The 22,618-nt window shown below is 39.0% G+C and overlaps 1 protein-coding gene across 2 annotated transcripts in view; it reads right to left on the bottom strand.

Moving 5' to 3' along the window:
- NETO1 (neuropilin and tolloid like 1) overlaps window positions 1-22,618 on the bottom strand; it is a 104,824-nt gene that overhangs the window by 36,702 nt on the left and 45,504 nt on the right. For both annotated transcript variants that reach the window (XM_005696956.3, XM_013974336.2), the window contains exons 5-6: window positions 10,605-10,646; window positions 10,359-10,486 (exon numbers count right to left, since the gene is read on the bottom strand). In XM_005696956.3, the coding sequence (XP_005697013.1) occupies window positions 10,359-10,486; window positions 10,605-10,646 (170 nt within the window). The remainder of the gene's footprint in view (window positions 1-10,358; window positions 10,487-10,604; window positions 10,647-22,618) is intronic.

Below are 22,618 nucleotides of genomic sequence, written 5' to 3'. Positions count from 1 at the left end.
ATGATGCAGACTTATAAGGAACTGACTGAGTAAAATGTGGATCTTAAGTCAGGAAATCTTCATATAGTTCTCAGGAGTAAGAACAAAACAGAAAATAGGGAGAAATAGACAAAATTGAGAAGTAATGGCAAACACCATAGTTTTATTATGCTTTGTATGGTGAGAAGGTTTTCATGTATATGTGATCTGTAAAATCTCAGTTGGAAGCTATGCCAAAACTCCCAAATACTTTGATACTGATTTTAAATTAACTGACATTGTTGTTGCTGTTGTTTAGTTCCTCAGTCATGTCCAGTTTTCTGCAAGCCCATGAACTGTAGCCCACCAGGCTCCTCTGTCTTTGGGATTTCCCAGGCAAGAATACTGGAGTCATTCCCTTCTCCAGGAGATCTTCCTGACCTAGGGATTGAGCCCGGGTCTCCTGCATTGGCAGGGGGATTCTTTACATTGAGCCCCGGTCTCCTGCATTGGCTGGGGGATTTATTCTCAGTGAGCCGCCATTACTACAGCCTTATAAAACCTACAGTCTAAGAAAACCTCCTGTTTATCATTCCCAGGTTATTGCTTTATTTTATTCTTTCAAAAGTTCAAATATTATTCATGTAGCCTATCTTAGATCTACTCTTCCCAACCAAATATTGCATTTCAAAAAATTATCCAGAAAATTTTACTGTCCATCTTAGGAAGGTATATGTGAAAATATCAAACAAGTTTATACTAACTAGTTTGTTTTTAAAATTTTCACATGGATTTGTACAAAGGAATTGTATCTGTCATTCACATGATCTTTGCCATGAAGCAAAGGAGACCAAATAGCTTACTTAAGGAAAATAAATCAATATGAAAGCCTTAAACTGGATTAAAATCCTGAACTCTTATATTAAAGATCTTTTCATTTGGCCCATCCTGATTAAAAGTAAATAAAATGAAAACTGTATAAAAATATAAATAACTATAAAGTCTAAGTATTCTTGGAAGGTAGAAGAACTTAAATGCAACAAAAATCAAATATATATTTATATTCTCAAATAGTACACAATGATTCCAACATATAATTAGCCCTCAAAGTAATATGCAATTAGAATTGTAAACACACATAGTTCGTAATAGGAGAAGACACTGAGCAGAGTGACTGAAAATCCCTCCCTCCAGTGTTCTTACAAAGTTATAAGAAACAAACACGATGCTCACATAAAGAAAAATAGTTAAGGCGATTGTTCAACTAATTTAAGAAAGAAAGATTTTTGATTGTGTCATATTTTCAGGTTGATTCAGGGGTGAATATGTCTGGACAATTATTTCAGGTTTCTTCTTGACTCTGAATAAAGTCAACTTAAAATGCTAACTACTTGCATCGTGCATTGACAATAACTCAAGACACTGTGCAAAGGCATTATCTCACTCAAATCTCTCCGACAGCAATGCGTACTATTATCACAACTATTTTAAAATAATATGACATTTAAAAAAGCAAAGTGATGCTCTTAAAGCAACACAGGACCTTAAGTAATAGATCAGTATTCAACTCAGTTCTGCTTGACACTATTCTCCTTGGTATCAGACTTTGCAGACTCAGATAAATTTTTTTGAAAATTTTCAGATGGATAGTCCAGAAAGTTATAGTCCTAAATGAAAACAAACTACAACAAAATTGACAAGTAAGCAAGCAAAACAAACCATTTCTATTTTTCTAAAGGGACTAAGAAACATACTGATGATTGACATATGAACGAAATTCACAGAAAACAAATGTGTCCCTCTGAAATAAATGGCTGTTTTAAATTTTCTTTAAAAATAAGATTATCTTATAGAAGAACATTGATATAGGGAAAAAGGTGATTTGCATAGTTGACCCTTGTTTTCTCATTTGACATTTTCCATGGGAGGTGAATGGTGTGCACTCTTACAAGAACATGCATGGCTGAAGTGGAAGAACCTTCTATATTTAAAGACCATTCTTATTAGAGCTATTTCAAATCCTAAAAGATGATATTGTGAAAATGCTGCACTCAACATGCCAGCAACTTTGAAAAACTCAGCTGTGGCCACAGAACTGGAAAAGTTCAGTTTTTATTCCAATCCCAAAGAAAGGCAATGCCAAAGAATGCTCAGACTACCGCACAATTGCACTCATCTCACACACTAGTAAAGCAATGCTCAAAATTCTCCAAGCCAGGCTTCAACAGTATGTGAACCATGAACTTCCAGATGTTCAAGCTGGATTTTAAAAAGGCTGAGGAACCAGAGATCAAATTGCCAACATCCACTGGATCATTGAAAAGGAAGAGAGTAAGAGAGTTCCAGAAAAACATCTACTTCTGCTTTATTGACTATGCCAAAGCCTTTGACTCTGTGGATCACAGTAAACTGTGGAAAACTCTTCAAGAGATGGGAATATCAGCAACCTGACCTGCCTTCTGAAAAATCTGTATTCAGGTCAAGAAGCAACAATTAGAACTGGACATGGAACAACAGACTGGTTCCAAATTGGGAAAGAAGTACGTCAAGGCTGTATATTGTCACCCTGCTTATTTAACTTACATGCAGAGTTGCTGCTGCTAAGTCACTTCAGTCGTGTCCGACTCTGTGCGACCCCATAGATGGAAGCTCACCAGGCTTCCCCGTCCCTGGGATTCTCCAGGCAAGGACACTGGAGTGAGTTGCCATTTCCTTCTCCAATGCATAAAAGTGAAAAGTGAAAGTGAAGTCGCTCAGTCGTGTCTGACTCTTAGCGACCCCATGGACTGCAGCCTACCAGGCTCCTCCATCCATGGGATTTTCCAGGCAAGAGTACCAGAGTGGGGTGCCATTGCCACCTCATGCGAAATGCCAGGCTGGATGAAACACAAGTTGGAATCAAGATTGCTGGGAGAAATACCAATAACCTCAGATATGCAGATGATACCACCCTTATGGAAAATTCTGAAAGAGATGGGAATACCAGACCACCTAACCTGCCTCTCGAGAAATCTGTATGCAGGCCAGGAAGCAACAGTTAGAACTGGACATGGAACAACAGACTGGTTTCAACTAGGAAAAGGAGTACATCAAGGCTGCATATTGTCACCCTGCTTATTTAATTTATATGCAAAGTACATCATGAGAAACGCTGGGCTGGAAGAAACACAAGCTAGAATCAAGATTGCTGGGAGAAATATCAATAACCTCAGATATGCAGATGACACCACCCTTATGGCAGAAAGTGAAGAGGAACTAAAAAGCCTCTTGATGAAAGTGAAAGAGGAGAGTGAGAAAGTTGGCTTGAAGCTCAACATTCAGAAAATGAAGATCATGGCATCCAGTCCCATCACTTCATGGGAAATAGATGGAGAAAGAGTGGAAACAGTATCAGACTTTATTTTGGGGGGCTCCAAAATCACTGCAGATGGTGATTGCAGCCATGAAATTAAAAGACGCTTACTCCTTGGAAGAAAAGTTATGACCAACCTAGATAGCATATTCAAAAGCAGACACATTACTTTGTCAACTAAGGTCCATCTAGTCAAGGCTATGGTTTTTCCAGTGGTCATGTATGGATGTGAGAGTTGGACTGGGAAGAAGGCTGAGCACCGAAGAATTGATGCTTTTGAACTGTGGTGTTGGAGAAGACTCTTGAGAGTCCCTTGGACTACAAGAAGATCCAACCAGTCCATTCTGAAGGAGATCAACCTTGGGATTTCTTTGGAAGGAATGATGCTAAAGCTGAAACTCCAGTACTTTGGCCACCTCAAGTGAAGAGTTGACTCATTGGAAAAGACTTTGATACTGGGAGGGATTAGGGGCAGGAGAAGCAGGGGACGACCGAGGATGAGATGGCTGGATGGCATCACTGACTCGATGGACGCGAGTCTGAGTAAACTCCGGGAGATGGTGATGGACAGGGACGCCTGTCGTGCTGTGATTCATGGGGTCACAAAGAGTCAGACACGATTAAGTGACTGAACTGAACTGAACTGAACTTATGGCAGAAAGCAAAGAACTAAAGAGTCTCTTGATGAAAGTCAAAGAGGAGAGTGAAAAAGTTGGCTTAAAACTCAACATTCAGAAAACTAAGATCATGGCATCTGGTTCCATCACTTCATGGCAAATAGATGGAGAAACAATGGAAACAGTGAGAAACTATATTTTTGGGCTCCAAAATCACTGCAGATGGTGACTGCAGCCATGAAATTAAAAGACATTTGCTCCTTGGATGAAACGTTATGACCAACCTAGACAACATATTAAAATGCAGACATTACTTTGCCAACAAAGGTCTGTCTAGTCAAAGCTTTGGTTTTTCCAGTAGTCATGTATGGATGTGAGAGTTGGACTATAAGGAAAGCTGAGTGCCAAAGAATTGATGGTTTTGAACTGTGGTGTTGGAGAAGACTCTTGAGAGTCCCTTGGACAGCAAGGAGATGAAACCAGTCCTGAATATTCATTGTAGCAACTGACGCTGAAGCTGAAACCCCAGTACTTTGGCCACCTGATGTGAAGAGCTGACTCATTGGAAAAGACCCTAATGCTGGGAAAGATTGAAGGCGGGAAGAGAAGTGGGCGACAGAGGATGAGATGGTTGGATGGTATGGTCCACTCAATGGACGTGAGTTTGAGTAAACTCCGGGAGTTGGTGATGGACAAAGAAGCCTGGTGTGCTGCAATCCATGGGGTTCAAAGAGTCAGACACGACTGAGCAACTGAACTAAACTTATTAGAATACTATCCGTAGAGGGGCTGAACAATTACAGTCACTGGATATTATATATTCACTTCTGAAGCATTCACTCATTTTAAAACTTTTAAAATTAATTTTGAAAAATAAATAAAATATTCCAGTGATAACTTTACTGAGTACAGAGTTGTTACTGCACAAACCAAATCCATTAACCAGACCAGTGATCAAGTTTTCCCACTGTAGCTATAGGATATACCATATTTAAAAACCGTCCCACATTAGGATTTAAATGATATTTCGTCAGCTTAAAGCTCATGCCATAATATCACTAAGGGGAAAAATGCCATGTGACAGTGTTTTTACTTAAGGTCGAAAACAATAGAAAGCTTTTTAGTGTGTCTGTTGAAGAAAAGAGAAAGTGATAAACAGAATCACATATAACTTCAGTAAAATAGTCAGATTACAATCTCGTCTCAGTGCATCAATTTGATGCATTCTTCTTTCTAATCAGTCACAAAGAGTTTGAGCTGACAAAATGATTTATGGAATAGGACGTGGGAGGCTTCAGAACATATAAGCAATTTCTAGTAATGTCTGTCTTCCAAGTCACACTAATAGGAGAGTAGAATCCCCTTTGCATATTTAAACCAAGGATATCTGGCTAACAATTTACTAAGTTAATATACTTGCAAACATTTATAATCAACCATTCAACCTGCTTCCATCGTCTGTCTCCCAATGATGTGTGAAAAACAAACACTGTTTGGGGGTCATTTTTTAAGACTTGCCAGAACAGTTTTCTCCATGATAAATATAAATTAAATGCACCACAGTCTGAGAAACACTGACCACAGTTTCAATATTACTTTACATTTTGATAGATAAAGCTACATTCTAAAAAGCGTGTTGCCCAGGACTTCTGTGGTTGCTGTTGGTTTGTGGCTGGACTTGCAGGGCCTTCTAATTTTAAGCAGTATATCCCACGAATTTGGAGGAGAGCAGCATGCACTTTATTCAGAGGAGAAAACCAGAACATCATACTGTGTTCTGAAGTGCTGAAAAAACACACACTCCACACAACAAACCCAGATAAAACAACATTAACGTGATTTTCTGGCCTGCACAGACAAGCATCTCAGTAACTTTTCAAAATCTGATGCTACAAACTGAGATTTCATTTAAAAACAAAGTTGAAGCATAACACTGTCGTAGGTAGTTCTCTAGTCAGTGAAGATTTTCATGTTGTTCATCCGACTGAGATAATAAGGGCAGGCTCAGTCTTTAGAGCCCCTAATCTTATCATTGTCATCAGTTTTTGCTGCTGCCCTTTGCTGCTGCATTCATTTTCTCCTTGCTCCCATAACAAATCACCACGAACTGAGCAGCTTTAAACAATGCTGTTGTGTAGTTGTGCTCAGTCGTTCAGTCTTGTCCGACTCTTTGTGACCCCAGGGATTATAACCTGCCAGGCTCCTCTGTCCGTAGGATTCTCCAGGCAAGAATACTGGAGTGGGTTACCATTTCCTCCTCCAGGGGATCTTCCCAACCCAGGGATCGAACCCACATGTCTTGCAATTCCTGCATTGGCTGGTGGATTCTTTACCACTACCCACCCCCACCCCGCCCCCCCGCCCTGGAATTCTGCTTTAAATAACGTGCGTGTATTATCTCTAAGCTCTGTAGGTCAGAAGTATTGGTGAGCTGCACTGTGGTCTTTGCTAAGGCCACATGAGTCTGAAAATTCAACTTCACTATAAAATATTAATTTATTGTATTTGTAAGTTTGTTCTTTTTTGTCTTAATGTTATTCACAACATTTTGAATTAAGTAACATTTAAAAAATTATTTTGAAGCTTTAAATGATGGATAGTTAATAAAATTTATAGTTTTATTCTCCCCAAACCTTAATTATTAAATAAATAATCTTAAATTTATATACTTTTATAAGTCTTTTGACTTATTTGTGACATCACCCTGGACTGGGGGTCAAGAGAGAGACTTGCTTCAATCCTTCTACTAACTAATCAAATATTTGAGCAGTTACTTATCATAGATTCATCAGGTTTTGATCTTAAAAGGAGTTTAGTATTATCTATGCCAAAAAATAACTTGACTTTTTAATTATTATACAAAATCCCAGCCAAATTTTATTGGATTCCTTCCATGAATTCTCATTTGATCTTTGGACATCTCCATTATTAAAATAAAAAACAAAAACCTTCTTTATATTGAATGTTTCTCTAGATCCAAGCATTCAAATAAATTCCAGTACTTTAAAAATATGCAAATTAAGTCTTATCTTCTGAATTCTATTTCCTGACAGTTCTTCAGATGTAAATAGATTGTCACTATGTCCAGTTATATATATATATCAGTTTATTTTTTCCATGAGTGTTAACTGAATGACAGATTTTTCCTGGCACTGGGTACCTAGAGAGAAAGGCCTTCCCAGATGGCACTAGTGGTCAAGAACCCACCTGCTAATGCAGGTAGACCTAAGAGACACAGGTTCCATCCCTGGGGCAGAAAGATGCCCTGGAGGAGGGCACAGCAACCTCCTCCAGTATTCTTGCCTGGAGAATCCCATGGACAGAGAAGCCTGGTAGGCTGCAGTCCATAGGATTGCAGAGTTGGACACGACTGAAGTGACTTGACACACACACACGCACACACCTAAAGAGAAATGAGCTCCAACCTTCACAAAATTAACATTGTTACCATCATTGGCTCATCTAATATCCTTCTCTAGCGGTTCTTTACTGAACCTGATCCAGAACTAGACACAATTAATATGCTCCCATCTCACTTGCTCTAGAATCTATATGAAAGCCAAAGAGTTGCTTGCTGCTCCTGCTGCTAAGTCGCTTCAGTCGTGTCCGACTCTGTGCGACCCCATAGATGGCAGCCCACCAGGCTCCCCTGTCCCTGGGATTCTTCAGGCAAGAACACTGGAGGGGGTTGCCATTTCCTTCTCCAATGCGTGAAAGTGAAAAGTGAAAGTGAAGTCGCTCAGTCGTGTCAGACTTGTAGCGACCGCATGGACTGCAGCCTGCCAGGCTCCTCCACCCATGGGATTTTCCAGGCAAGAGTATCGGTGTGGCCTGCCATTGCCTTCTCTGAAAGAGTTGCTTACAGAGACATATTTCAACATCTCATTGTTAACCAGCTTCACTATCCTGACTCTGCTTATTCATCTGCTAAACGCACTTATCAGTAATGGATTTCCAACTTTCTTTCTGGCTCTGGTATTCCGATTTCTAAGAAATCTGGGTTAATCACATTCTAATTAAAGGCAATCATCTGTATTACAATTCTCAAACAAAGGAGCTATCAGATAGTGTATTTTCTGTTTATGAAAGGGCTGAGAAGTGACATACACTTGATGTAAATTTTAATGGAACCCCAGTAAGCTATTTAGCACGTTCATTGTGTAATACGTTGCAATCACCAGTTATCATTCACATATTCACAGGAGCCATTTCAAGCTTAACTTGGGCTTTGATAGTCTGTTCTCCTAGGCTGCTAGGACCTCCATATAAACAGAAACCCCAAGTAAAGTGTCATCTCCATTGCTTTTTTCGACAGTTATTCAAAGCCACTTCCTATCCCTTCACCTTTAATTTAACAGAGAAGGCCTGTCACAATAGAGCCATCTTTGTCCAGCTCTGCAGGCGGCTTCCCCTTTGGGTCACAGAATGCCAGATTCTGTAATAAGCAGGTACACCTGGCACTGTTCTGGGATTGTACAAAAGATGGTCCATTTACCAGCTGGAAGGAAACGGTGTGTGTTCGCACTTTCATTGACATCCTCTCTTTGACACTGCGGTGACAAAGATGCCAGTTATGACCATGAGGTGGGGCTCAGATACTTCCTGTTGAAAAAAGAATCTAAAATAGCGTTCACTCATAGAGTTGAAGGAAAATGAACAGCACATGTGAATCCACAAATTATGTAAGAACCTAATAAACTGCAATTGAACTCTCACATAATCCTTGTAGTAGGTTGGGTTTTATGTCCCTAGTAGCCTTGGATTTTTTTAATGGAAGTATTACTATGTCTTTCATCATAAATCATAATTTTAACAAAGTTAATTAACCTTTTAAAAGATTTGTTTTGATGCAGAGAGACCTGTAGTGGTAAAGCTGGATAGTGGACCATAGTCAATCTCCATCACCAGAAGTTTGGGAAAAATATGCCACACTTCCAGATTATATGCAAATCCCAAAGACATATGCATAGGAAATCAAGAGAAGAAAGATAAAAGTATTTCCTGAAATACCAACTCACATGGAGATGAGTCTTATTTTTCCCTCATTTGGAATATCCAGCCACCAAATTCTTTCATATCTAGCCTCGGGTGACAACTCTGTCCTTTCTAGACATGGAAAATCTGTTTTTTTGAACATACACATTGGACCATATCACTTTGCTGTTTCACAGTCTTGTATGTATCACTAAGAGGAGGGCATGGCAAGCCACTCCAGTCTTCTTGCCTGGAGAATCCCGTGGATGGAGGAGCCTGGTGGGCTACGGTCCATGAGGTCTCAGAGTTGGACACGACTGAAGGGACTCAGCACACACACATGCACATGCATCACTAACGCACTCAGGATGAATCTGGGCTCTTGAAGGGAACTAACAGAATCCTTCCGCTTAACAATTCACCTCTGGAATTCTGCTTTCATGTGGTTACACACAATTAATCCCCGAGATGGGGGATCACTTATGATCCCATGACCGTAGGGAAGCTATTTACTCCACCTATCAAGGCAAGTCCCACCCTGTCTACCTGAGAGCATCATTTCTCATCAAAACTCAGAAGATGCCTTGCAATGCAACTTGATCCTACCTTTCATTCCCCTCACCAGGGGCAAGTGATCTTCTTCACTCTACTACACCTTATAAATACCTCAATGATCTTGTCTTATTTCATGGATTATTTTGATACATAGTTGTCTAAAAATTAAATATAATAGCATAATTTTTCATTTGTTCACCATAGTGCTTGAGAGTGTATAGACACACTAGGCCAATTAATTAAATAACAAACTGTTCAACCTCAATAAACTGGCAATTCTAAATCTAACACAAATCAATAAAGCTTTATTGTAACTATATTCTACTTCTAAAAGATGACAATAAAGGGAGAATAAGCAAATAATCAACACACTAAACCAGTGATTGCTACTGGTACAAAATTCTCATCCCTGTATTTCTTAAGACACATCCATAATAGCATGAATAGAGTTGTTCTAAACAAGTGTTTCCAAAACAGAGATTTGAGTCTGAATCTGGACCATAATGTTACACACCAGAAATGCATGACTTTGTGAGCCCTGGACAATTTCTTTCACAGATTTTAAGTTAAAAAGCAAGCAAACTGCAGATACTGACAATAAGGGCATAAGTTAGTTAAACTATAGCTTGCTTACAACATTTCAATACATTTTTTAGAGGTAGATTTACCCTAGAGTCTCTTGTCCAGATTATCCAAGGATCTCTTCAGCATTCTTTCCATATTATTGTGACCTTGAATGTTACATTAAACAGAGGAAGACATGCTACATTTCAAAACAAAAATAAAATGATCGCTTATGATTGCACTCTGAAATATACTGAGCATGTCTGGTTGGTTCAAAGCAATGCAATGCTGGAGACACTTTTCAAGTTGTCAAACCTGCGTTTCACCTTGAGACTGACCTTGGATCGTGGGGGTGCTCGGATGTACCACTTGCAATCAACAGCCTCGCTAGCAGAAGCTTTGCCTTCCTTCATAATTTGTATAGACTCCACAATGCCTTCAGGGCCGCCCATCTCAAACTCACACACTAAATAACGAGATGCCAGACAAACATACAAAAATGGAACTTGAGTAATAAACCAAAAGTATATATCACAGCAGAAAACAAAGGTCTCTGAACAGTATTAAATATCTGTTTTACCAACCTGGTAATGGTTTCAAAACTCCAAGGTCCTTAAAGTCAGGATCTTAAAAATTGAGAAAAAGACAATTAGTCTTATTCTGTATTTATGACTTAAAATGATACTGAGTAAGATATCATTGAATCACTCAGGAATCTCCCTTATAAACCTATTAAGGGAAATTAAATGGTTAAATAAAAACTGTATAATAATGTTAAGACTGTAATGTTAATTTATATAATATTATTACTACAGGATTCTTATCAGAGAGCCACTTTAAAAAACCTTCCAATGTCATTCCTTCATCTAATAATCAAGTAAAAATCTTACTGTCTTTGTAATCAGACTATATATATACATACATGTATTTTGTAAAATGAATCCATAGTTAGGGCTTCCCAGGTGGTGCAGTGGTAAAGAACCCGCCGGCCAGTGCAGGAGATACAGGAGACACGGGTTCGAGCCCTAGGGTGGGATGATGCCCTGGAGGAGGAAATGAAAACCCGCTCCAGTATTCTTGCCTGGAGAATCCCCATGGACAGAGGAGCCTGGTGGGCTACAGTCCATGGGGGTCACAAAAGAGTCTGCCACCGCTGAGCGACTAACCAACAACAAAATCTATAGGTAAGTCAAGGTTTGGATAACTGTTCACCTATTCTAGATACAATTATTTTGTGTGATTTCAAAGTCTTTGAATTGAAACAGAATTGAAAGTGGAACACCATAAACCATAAAGTCCCTCTCCTCTGGCCAACTGTACTACATTGCTCCTTTGGTGGTAGTGTATTGGCTGGGCTGCTGTGGGATCTTACTTCTCTGACCGGGGATTGAACCCAGACCCTCAGAAGTAAAAGTGAGGAGTCCTAACCTCTGGACCACCAGGGAATTCCCAATCCTGTTTTCCTCAAATCTTCTTCCCCAAATCTTCACCCCATGCTAGTTTTCAAAGTGCTCCTCAGGATTCTGTCTACTCAACAACCAGTCTCCTCCCAGTTTTCACAGTCTCCTCCAGGCCAGGGGTCTGTCCTTCTCTGATCACTTAGGTGTTTTCCTGCTCAGTTACCCAGTTGTATTTGACTCTTTGTGACCCCATGGACTGCAGCCCACCAGGCTCATTTTTCCATGGGATTCTCCAGGTAAGAATACTGAAGTGGGTTTCCATTGCCTTCTCCAGGGGATTATCCTGACCCAGGTATTGAACTTGAGTCTCCTGCCTTGGCAGGTGGATTTTTTACCACCTGCCCCACATGTGCTTTCAGGGAAGCCTGATTTGTCATGAGCCTCTGCAGCATCTTAATTGTTATCAACCATCTTAATTGTTATAAACCAAAAGTGGGAGTCTCGTTTCCATTTCCTGGAATTGATTCTGAAGTGACTAGGCAGCCAGGATAACATATCACTGAACCTACTGGAGGGCTTCTGAGAATGTTTCACTTGATAATATATAGAGACAAGGCGTATAGTTTTCCCAGCTCAGGTTGCCGGCACGTTGGTGTTGGCCCCTTTGGGATCATGTGCGATGGGCAACTTATGATGTTGGCAGAGGCTAAAGAAAGAAAATGCTGACTCTTATGATGAGCAGAGTCTTCCCAGGTGTCTTGGTGGTAAAAAAAATAATCTGCCTGCAGTGCAAGAGATGAGGGTTAGATCCCTGGGTCAGGAAGATCCTCTGGAGAAGGAAACAGCAACCCACTCCAGTATTATTGACTGGAGAATTCCATGGACAGAGGAGTGTGGCGGGCTATAGTCTATGGAGTCACAAAAGAGTCGGAAACAACTTAGTGACTAAACAACCACAACAAATGATGAACAGAATGGAACCATGGAGAACTGTGAGTCCTTAAGGATATCACTGGGCATTGTATTCACCTTGTCTGGATTTGCAACTCTCTGAGCTTCTTGCTTTTTGAAACAATACACGTCCCTATAGTCTCAGTTACTTTGAATTGATTTTCTCTTATTTATGAGCAAAGGCATCAAAGGCTATGATTTATCTTGGAGACACACGGTATTCAATTTAAAAGATGATTGTGAAATTTAATTTGTCTTTGCCGGTATGGTATTAGTGACAAAAGTCGTACAAAGTTAGAAATGTTTTGTAAGACACCACTTGATAATGCTCTGGGGTTGAAATATTGAAGGCTAGCACTCCTTCTGGATAGAATTAGGTCTGGATATTGATACCACGTGTGTGTGTGTCCGTGTGTATCTGAGGATGCTTCTCAGTGCATCTCTGTATGTGAACGCACAAGCCCATAAGTGTAAACTGGTGTCACTAGTTCTACAACGTAAAGGAAAGATTTAATTTCTTGTGGGTTTTTTAACTAGTAAATTGCACTGATCTGTTGAAGCCGAAAGGATTGTGGGATTGTTCCTCCTACAATTTAGATGCGTCCTCTGTCTTCTTCTTAGACTCACTTTATTGCAGGACACTGTTAGAATAACCATGTATTTAAAATCAACAAAGAAATTCTTTTGCATAAGTATTTTGAAAACAGTTCTTTTGCCTTTTTGGAAAAGAAAAACAGAAATACCTGCATGGAATTTCCATTGAAGAAACAGAAATGAAGACAAAGAGTTTATTTGGATCGGTCTCCTCCTAGCAGAGACTTTTTCCCCTTCATCTAAGTCAATGGGTATTTGATCATTTTTTCAAGAAATGTGTATGTTAATACCTACTGTATACAAGAAAAGAATTATTTTGTAGAGAATTATGCAAACTGCCTGTCATCATTTAGCAGTTTTATTGGTATTGAAAAGATCCAGCCATTAAGCTTGCCTACTTCAGTTATTTTTGTTGTTCAGTTGTGTCTGATTCTTTGGGATGCCATGGACTGCAGCGCGCCAGGTTCCCCTGTCCTTGACTATCTCCCACAGCTTGCTCAAACTCATGTCCGTTGAGTCGGTGATGCGCTCTAACCATCTCATCCTCAGTTAGCTGGAATATTTATTATTCATTACATTCTTTTTTACTATTTTGCATAATACTTAACAATGGTCATTAGTGCTACTCACTATCTTCTTTTTGATGAGAATGTTTCAGCCTTGCAGAGCTGTTCCTGCGATTCCTGTGAGAATGCAGTTGGTATTCTATTCTCTAGTTTGAAGGCTAACATTTGTCATTTTTATAACTCATGCCAGACAACGTTGAGAGAAATTCCAGTTCTGAGAATTGAAAAAATGTATTTTTGTCATTGTATTAATGGTGAAGCACTGATTGCTTAAAAAAATTCTTTGGGGAAAATAATCATTTGTGAATTAGACACCAGTAATATGACGAGCACATTAATACATGGCCCCTGTGAGCTGCAGAAACAAACAAAAAATAAACAACACAGTGACTTGTAAAAACAGCCAACACTGAATTTAAGGATATTGAGATTGATTTATTGCTTCAGGTTGTCCAGGGCAATGACATAAATTATTATGCAGAAGCACAGTGACCTTGGACTTAGAGCTCCCTAAGTCTATGCTCCACTAAACAATCTGAATCAACTTTTAGAAACACAAATCAAATCATGATACACACCTTGCTTCCCATTGCCCTGAGGGTAAAGCCACAACTCTTTGTAATGGAACACAACATCCTGGGTATTCATTTCCCAGACCACCTGCCCAGCACACCCCAGGCTGCTAACCTCACTCTCTCCTCTCAAAACACGTAGACGCCTTCCGTTTCTCCAGCACCCTAGGCTGTTCTCATGCTCAGCACTTTGAACTTGCTCTTTTCTAGGTCTGCCGTCTCTCTCCCCCAGGGCTCTGCACCCATGAATCTTTCTTATTCTTCAGTTCTTGGCTCAAATATCTTTGAGGAAAGACCTTTCTGAATGACCCACTCTAAGGCAGCATTGAATCCCACTTTCTTTTGTTCATTTTTTTAAAATATAAAAACTCATTATTATTTCATATTTATTATCATTTTATTGACCACCTACTCCCACTAGACTATAAAGAAGTTCACAAGGGCCTTTTAATCTCTTCTTCCTCCCTTTATCCATGACCCTAGACACTGCTTGGACATAATAGGTGCACAATAAATGCTACTGAATATAACATATGTCTTGTCTTTGCATATAAAAATAATTGCAAACCAGTCAACAGTACAAGATAATCAAGTTATATGTATAACTTGTATGAGTTATATGAACTGATATAACTTGATTATCTTGTATTGTTGACTGATTTGCAATGCTTTAAACACTTTTCCAATCCAGAAGCACTTACAGGAAATCATTAATGTTGTATTTAAGTGTACTTAGGTGTTGTAATTAAGACTGACTTCCTATTTACTGAACCACATCTTTTTTCTTCTTGGGCACACAGCTGACTATGTTTCCAGGCTTCCTTGCAACTCTGGGTACCGTGTCCAGTGAAATGTGGGCAAAACAGTAATGTTCACTTGAAGGTTGAGCTCACAAGTATTTCTTGAAAAAATCATCCATTCCCTTTCTCTCTCCCGGGGTCAACACCAGGAGGCAGACCTTGACGATGTAGAACTCCAGCTCCAATTCTGAAACGGAAGTGGAGCACAGCCTTTTCCTGATGAGGCTACATGACCAAGAAGTAAATCTCAATTACCTGAAATTACTGAGGTTTTAGGATTTTGTTGTTTTTATCATAAATTACTCTCCTAACCCAACACTGTTCAAGTTATGGTCAGGGGCCTCTAGGGAGCAGGAGACACTTTCATGATAGCCAATGGCTAACCTGTTTCACAATCCTACTAAAATGTTGTCTTTTGCTATCCTCATTTCTCGGGAATGTAGGGCAGAGTTTTTCAGATCCTACATGACACGTGATGACATCACAAGTGTGGTTGAAGGAGGATTCGCTTATGTTTTCAAGAGCAGTCTCAGGCAGCAAGTTTAGGGTAGAGATGACATACAGTTTCAGAGATGAGCCCACTTTATTCTCAATGATTTAATAGGGCACTGACCTGTTATCTTTAATTTCCCCTGCTATAATCTCTGTAAGTCCATTCTTGTCCAATACATTCTAATTTAGAAATCTTGAACTTTGTCTTGAGTCCACACGGAAGCACAGCTAACATTTTTCCTGTCCTATTTTATAAGTACACACACACAAACACACACACACATACATATATAGATAGACAGATATGAAGCGATAGATAAAGTATAAGCATTATGAAATTTAACAGTATTTCCTCTGAAATGAAATAAATGTATTTATAATATATTTTTCTTACTGTGAAGGATGGACATTTTGTCAGAGATGGAGGAGACTAAAACTCACTTTCTCCATCACCATTACAATGTCTGTATCTAAAGTTTGAGAAAAGAATGAAATTCATATTTCAAAGAGGTTTCTTATTTATGGAAAGGAGAAATGTACTCCAAATAAAATGAAAAAGCTTTACATAAGAAATGAAAAGATGGAGAAAAAAACTATTTTTCCTTCAGCTTTATTGATGTTAATAATTTGCCCTATTGTGATTTAGGAAGAAATATATTTTATAGTAGTTTTATTGTGACACTTTGCAGCATTATTTTGAGACAGTTAATAGTCTGGGAAGTCTTGAATATTTTAAACATGAACATAATACGCTCTTTAAAAGCTAAAATTCTCTTTTAGAGAGAGTATTGTATGTGTTTCTCTAACCAGTGTGAGAACTTACCTTTTAAGATGCTTTGCTGTCTTTTGCATTTCTAGTTTGAAAGCTGTAACAGCTAATTTTTCAATTTTAAAGAGTTCATCACATTTACAGTAGAAAAATTCAGTTCTTTTTCTTTAATGATTGACCTCAAAATTATGCCACAACTGAACTAATGCAGTAATACCATTCAAGAATGTCCTGTTGCATAACACACAGTCAGTTAAATTTTAACACCTATGAAGCCTGGGGAAGTACAGATTTCATTATACTTTCATTTCTTATTTAGAGTTTAGTTCATTTTCTTTGAAGGAGATCTTTCACTTCCATGAGTCAGAGAACTCTGTTATTTCAATTTCTTTTTCAGCATCGTTAGGTGTTAAAACATGCACTTAGGTTAAGAAAGCAAGTTGTCTAATTTTACAAAAGTCTACAATGCCTCTTTAAATATAGTAAAATACACATATTTTAATTTTATGGTGAAATAATGCTTGTTAATAATTGTATAAGTATATGAGATAATGTTATATCATTGCATAGTTATTACTTATTACTTTTTATTTGGGAAAATTTTGAATAAACAAAAAATAATATTTCAAAACCAAAAAAAGCGAAAATTCATATTTTACTTTTGAAACTAAAAATAACAGTCACTGAAATATCTTACAAAGCAAGTTATTGTGTTGACTAGAGAAGCAAACACAAGACCAGAAAAACTAATCAAGCAATGCTTTCGTCAGCTGACACTGTTGAATGTCTACTGGCTGAAAAGTATTTTTTTTAAAAGCAACAAAACCCAAGACACTGCCGCTTTCTAACTATATAGTAACTTGCAGATGTAAATTTTTAGCTTTAAACAGGAAGACAGTTAACATTTTGTCTACGGAACCTTACTTTTTTCTAACAGATAGACAGATGTACAGACATGGCTGAGCTTGCTTATTTTTCTCAAAGTCATCACAGATCTTCGTTTATACGAACGTTTGGCAACAAACACAAGAAGTATTGAAATATTCAAATTGTTGGATAACTTTTAAATCTTAGGACTTACACTGAAACATCTGTGTTGACAGTTGCATTGATGGTGCAAGTAATAAGTGAATAAAACTGCTGAATCAGGACCATGGCACCAAACCTTAGCTGTTAGATTCTGTTACATAATTCACCCCCGTGCATTCTTGACGGTACAAAAGCCTTTTACTTTAGAATCTCCTTGATGAAGCATTCAAAATTAATAATTTTAAAAAATGTAAACTTTTGATTACATATCTTTTCTGCAGAAAGAACAGAGTAAATCTGCTGACTTCTCAAGGAAAACAAACTGAAAACATTTGCTGCCAAAGAAGAAATTGAAGCGAACTGAAACGTATCCATCAGTGTGTATTTGACAGATCCTCAATACTGAAGTAATTTTTCAATGTGACTGTTGTTTATGTGAACAAGTATGATTTTTGATATTGAGTAATGAAATATGTTCATATTTGGAATATCTGCTTAACAGTGATCCAATAACTGTTATCTAGTGATTTTGGTGTTGAATAATTACGCATGGGTAAAAGAGGCATTTGAAGAGGAAAATACGTTAACAGATGTTAATGTAACAGAATATGAACACTGACACAGTTTCACATTCCCCATTGCAACTAAGCTTTGAGAAACTATCACTTTATGAAGTTTGGGCTAGTATTCAGGTGAGAAGGCTATGAAACATTTTTCCCTTTTCCCTCTATATTTCTCTGTAAGGCTGAATTTTCTTCATAGACTTCCATCATAAGAGCACATTAGAATTTTGTAATACAGAAGCAGATCTGAGCATCTAGCTATGTCCTATTAAGCCAGACATTAGATTGACAAAATTGTGAAACAATGTAATCCCCCTAAGTATTATTATTTTAATATTCATTAATAGATATGTTAACATTAATCAATGTTTTAAAATATGCTTTTATGTTACCTCATAATTGGTTTTCAGTGTGATTTTTCTATGAATTAATAGTTATTTAAAATTTTATGAGTTTAAATGTCTAATATGACGAATACTGCATGATATAGCTTATAAGCTGAAGCACTTTAAGGTCTTCAGTATTTGTTAAGAGAAGATACGGCTTTTGAGACCAAAATATTTCAGAACTTCTGCCTTAACCAACTCCATCTTTGAATTATGGGGAAATGTCTAATCCAAACAAAACTTCTTATGGCAAGTTATTAAATTCAGGACTGTGCAATTCATTTATTTTACATTCCAAGGAAATTTCCACAATGTTAGCAAAATTACCGCATTGTTGTTAGAGATTCTTTACCATCTGAGCCACCAGGGAAGCCCCAGCTTGTAGATGGACTTTCAGTAAATTATTGTTTATCTGACTAAATTATGACTAAATCAAAATCAGAAGCATCTTCATTTTACAAATGAAAAAAAATAGAGCTTTGACACCTTTAGAAAAATAAACTAGTTCTGACCCAAAGGCTAAACCTAAAACTTTGCACAAATCACTGAATAGTTTGGAAGCATATTTTTCTTAACTAACATCAAGATGTTGTTGGTTTAGGCTTTTAAATGTACAAGTGAGCCATTATACCGTAGAGCACAGCAGTGTTTCTAGAAGAACATTTATGGGAAAATGTAATTGCTTGACATGGCCTTGTAAAACCCCCTGATTATAGAAATCAACTTTGATACTGTCATATGTTTGCAGTGCACAGCTCAACCAGAGAAAGCTAATTGGTATTTTTGTCAAATTTTCACCATCTCACACAGCCTGAATTATGTCATGAGCTCCATAATGTTTCCACTTCTCATCTATACTTACTTTTGAAAATCTCTAATGTTTGTATCTTTATTAAATCAGCCTTTGCCTTGAAACTAACTGCCCACGTCAATAAGCACTCTCCTGTCTTTTCACCTGCCTGAAGCCCATCAGCGTTCAGCCTTGTTTCCTACTCAAGATTGAAAAGTACTGTTTGTGGTTTTTGAAATTGGCTAACTGAATGTAGGATGCCATTTTAAAAACTGACTGCAAAACCACTTGACAGCACAGTACTAAGATAGCTTGCATCACCATGGTATTCTAATAATCTGATTTATCTCTTCTGCAGAAGCAGCATCGCTCCAGTGTAAAATGCACAGTGTAATATGCATTTAAGCCTGTTCTAAAGGTTTACTGTTATCTAAGACCTTTTAGAACTAAAACCCAAAAAAAGATGTCCGTTTCATTATAGGTGACTGGAATGCAAAAGTAGGATGTCAAGAAACACCTGGAGTAACAGGCAAATTTGGCCTTGGAATACGGAATGAAGCAGGGCAAAGACTAACAGAGTTTTGCAAGAAAATGCACTGGTCATAGCAAACACCCTCTTCCAAAAACACAAGAGAAGACTACACATGGACATCACCAGATAGTCAACACTGAAATCAGATTGATTATATTCTTTGCAGCTAAAGATGGAGAACCTCTATACAGTCAGCAAAAACAAGACTGGGAGCTGACTGTGGCTCAGATTCATGGGGTCGCAAAGAGTCAGACATGACTGAGCCACTAAACTGAACTGAACTGAACTGAATGACAACAGTGGCTTCAGTATGATTTTTCCTTCATAAAGGAAATGTGAATATGAATGTCAAAGTGTTAGTCACTCAGTTGTGTCCCACTATTTGAGACTCCATGGATTGTAGCCCACAGTGCAGAGTTTACATATCATGATTTCTTCTTTCTAGATTAACATAAAATTTATGCATATATGAATTTTAGAAATAAAAACATATAAGAGTTTTTGGAAGGAAGTTTGCAAGTCCTGTAAAATATTATTGATATTTGCATGGTTTTTATAAATGTATTGCTTCCTTATTTATTTAGCTGTAATATATTCTGTGTCCTCATGATGCTCATATTCTTAATTTTAAATATACTGAGAGAATATATTCTTTCTTATAAAATGAATGCACAGATGCTGGATTTTGCTTGTGTTCACATGAAGTAGGCTTTTGCAATGTTTGTTTTTGATAGTCACAAGGCAATAATAATATTCCCAGCAGAAAATATTCATTTCTCTGTAGAATAGAGACAAACCTTGAGGAAAGAAGAGAAGAAGAAATCATCAGAAGATTAAAAGAATAACAAAAACAATTAAAAAGAAAAACTAGATTGTCCAAAACCAAAGTTTGGTATTGGAATCAGATATTATAGAACGTATTAAATTTTCTATCCAAGGGAAACCAGGAAAACTCTTGATTGATTATTGGCAAACCACTCCCCTGTCAAGTTTCTCTCAGAATTCCCTCATTCACTCATCCAGTAAGTGGATGATCATGGTGTCAAGCCAGACCTTGTGGGGCTCCTGGGCACAAAAGGCTTCCTGTGTCCCCCTTTTTCTGGATTACTGGAAACAGTCTTCATTCAGCCTCCAGGACCCTCCCTGAGTTGTAACGACCAGATCCAAATAACGGCTAAGCAGGGAACGGGGGAGATGCAGAGATAAAGAGGAGCAGTCAAGAAACAATAGTGCAGGCCTGGCCCAGAGTCCTGGTTTCCCCTCAAGGGATACACATCATGGTGCTGTCAGTCAGTCAATAGCTCTTTGCCATCCCATGGACTGTAGCCCACCAGGCCCCTCTGTCCATAGGATTCTCCAGTGAGAATAATGAAGTGGGCTGCCATTTCCTTCTCCAGGGGATCTTCCTGACCCAGGGGTCGAACCTGAGTCTCCTGCAGGTAGATTCCTTCCTGCTAAGCCACCGGGGAAGCCCATACAGCGCCATATCTTTGAACTGTTTTGCAGACACGGAAACCCCCACCAGGTGGAGAGGTTAAGAGTATGCTGCCCACAAACACACAGACCCCAGACCCATTGGAACCACAAGGCCGATGACTGACTCCAGATTAGTTCACCACCAACCAATCAGGAGAATGTCCACGAGCTGATCAAGCCCTCTTTGGACCACTAATACAAAACAACTCATTATCATCTCCAGGTTGGGACACACAGTTTTGAGGACATCAGCCCACTGCAGCCCCCTTTGCCCAGCAAAGCAACAAAGATTAGCTTTAATCTTTTCTATGTGATCCAGAACTCTACCTCCTAGAATTAATTCAGTGTCAGGGCACAGAGGCTGGATTTGGCTTCCTAAGTAGGTCCCAAATCACATGAAACCACAAATAACTGAATCCATCTTCCGAACCATCTTTTTCCACTAGAACTGGTTTAGTAGGACATTTCTTGCTGGCACAACTGTGGTGTCAGCACTGTCAGTGATTACAATTCCTCCAATGCCCCCCTCTCTTGATCCATTACTTCTCATCACTCCCTTCCCAATACCTATTCATGTCTTTTGACATACACTGCGAGTATTGTTTAGAAATCAGGAGGAAGATTGGAAGGTTGACCACAGGAGAGTTTAGAGCAAATATTTTGGCAGGTAGTGTGGAGGCCTATTTCAAGGTCCCTGGTGTAGAGCCTTGTACCAAGGTCAGAGGGTAAAAATTTCCAGGATTAACCAAGCCCAAAAGGCTTCTCAGGTGGTGCCAGTGGTAAAGAACCCACCTGCCAATGCGGGAGACTAAGAGACAAAGGCTCAATCCCTGGGCTAGAAAGATCCCCTGGAGAAGGGCACGACACCTTGCCCCAGTGTTCTTGCCTGGAGAATCCTATGCACAGAGGAGCCTGGCGGGCTACAGTCCAAGGGGTCGCACAGAGTTAGACATAACTGAAGCGACTTAGCACACACACATAGCAACTGTTGCCATGAGTCTGCTGATCTTAACCAGCCAGTTCCCAGGCCCCATATTTGGTAAAATACTCATTTTATTACCCGCTCTATAGCACCCTAACCAGTCACCTAAAGCCACCCTTCCAGTAGGGATTTTCTCTGTCTTCAGGCTATAAATATTGGCTGTGCTTAGTCGCTCAGTCGTGTCTGACTGTTTGTGACCCCATGGACTGTAGCCTGCCAGGCTCCTCTGTCCATGGGATTCTCCGGCAAGAATAATGGAGTGGGTTGCCATGCCCTCCTCCAGGGGAATCTTCCCAACCCAGGGACTGAACCCAGGTCTTCCTCATTGCAGGCAGATTCTTTACCGTCTGAGTCACCAGGTAAGCCCAAGAATACTGGAGTGGGTAGCTTATCCCTTCTCCAGGGGATCTTTCTGACCCAGGAATGGAACGGAGGTCTCCTGCATTGCAGGCGGATTCTTACCAGCTGGGGCACCAGCGAAGCCCAGAACCATTGGCTACTAGTCCACGAAAGGGGTTGACTCTCTCTTTAGCCAACCCACTGTTCTAACGGCATCTCTGATTCTAATAAACTCTATACTGCTCTCATTCAGCCTCATGTCTGGAAATTCTTTTACAGCCAGTGCGTAGACCATGGCAAGTAGTAGAGACTGGATCTGAGGTTTTATGCCTAGACGAGTCAGAACAGGAAATGACA

Source organism: Capra hircus, chromosome 24 (assembly GCF_001704415.2).
Source record: "Capra hircus breed San Clemente chromosome 24, ASM170441v1, whole genome shotgun sequence".
Classification (NCBI taxonomy): domain Eukaryota; kingdom Metazoa; phylum Chordata; class Mammalia; order Artiodactyla; family Bovidae; genus Capra; species Capra hircus.
This window is presented reverse-complemented; position numbering and strand designations above follow the sequence as displayed.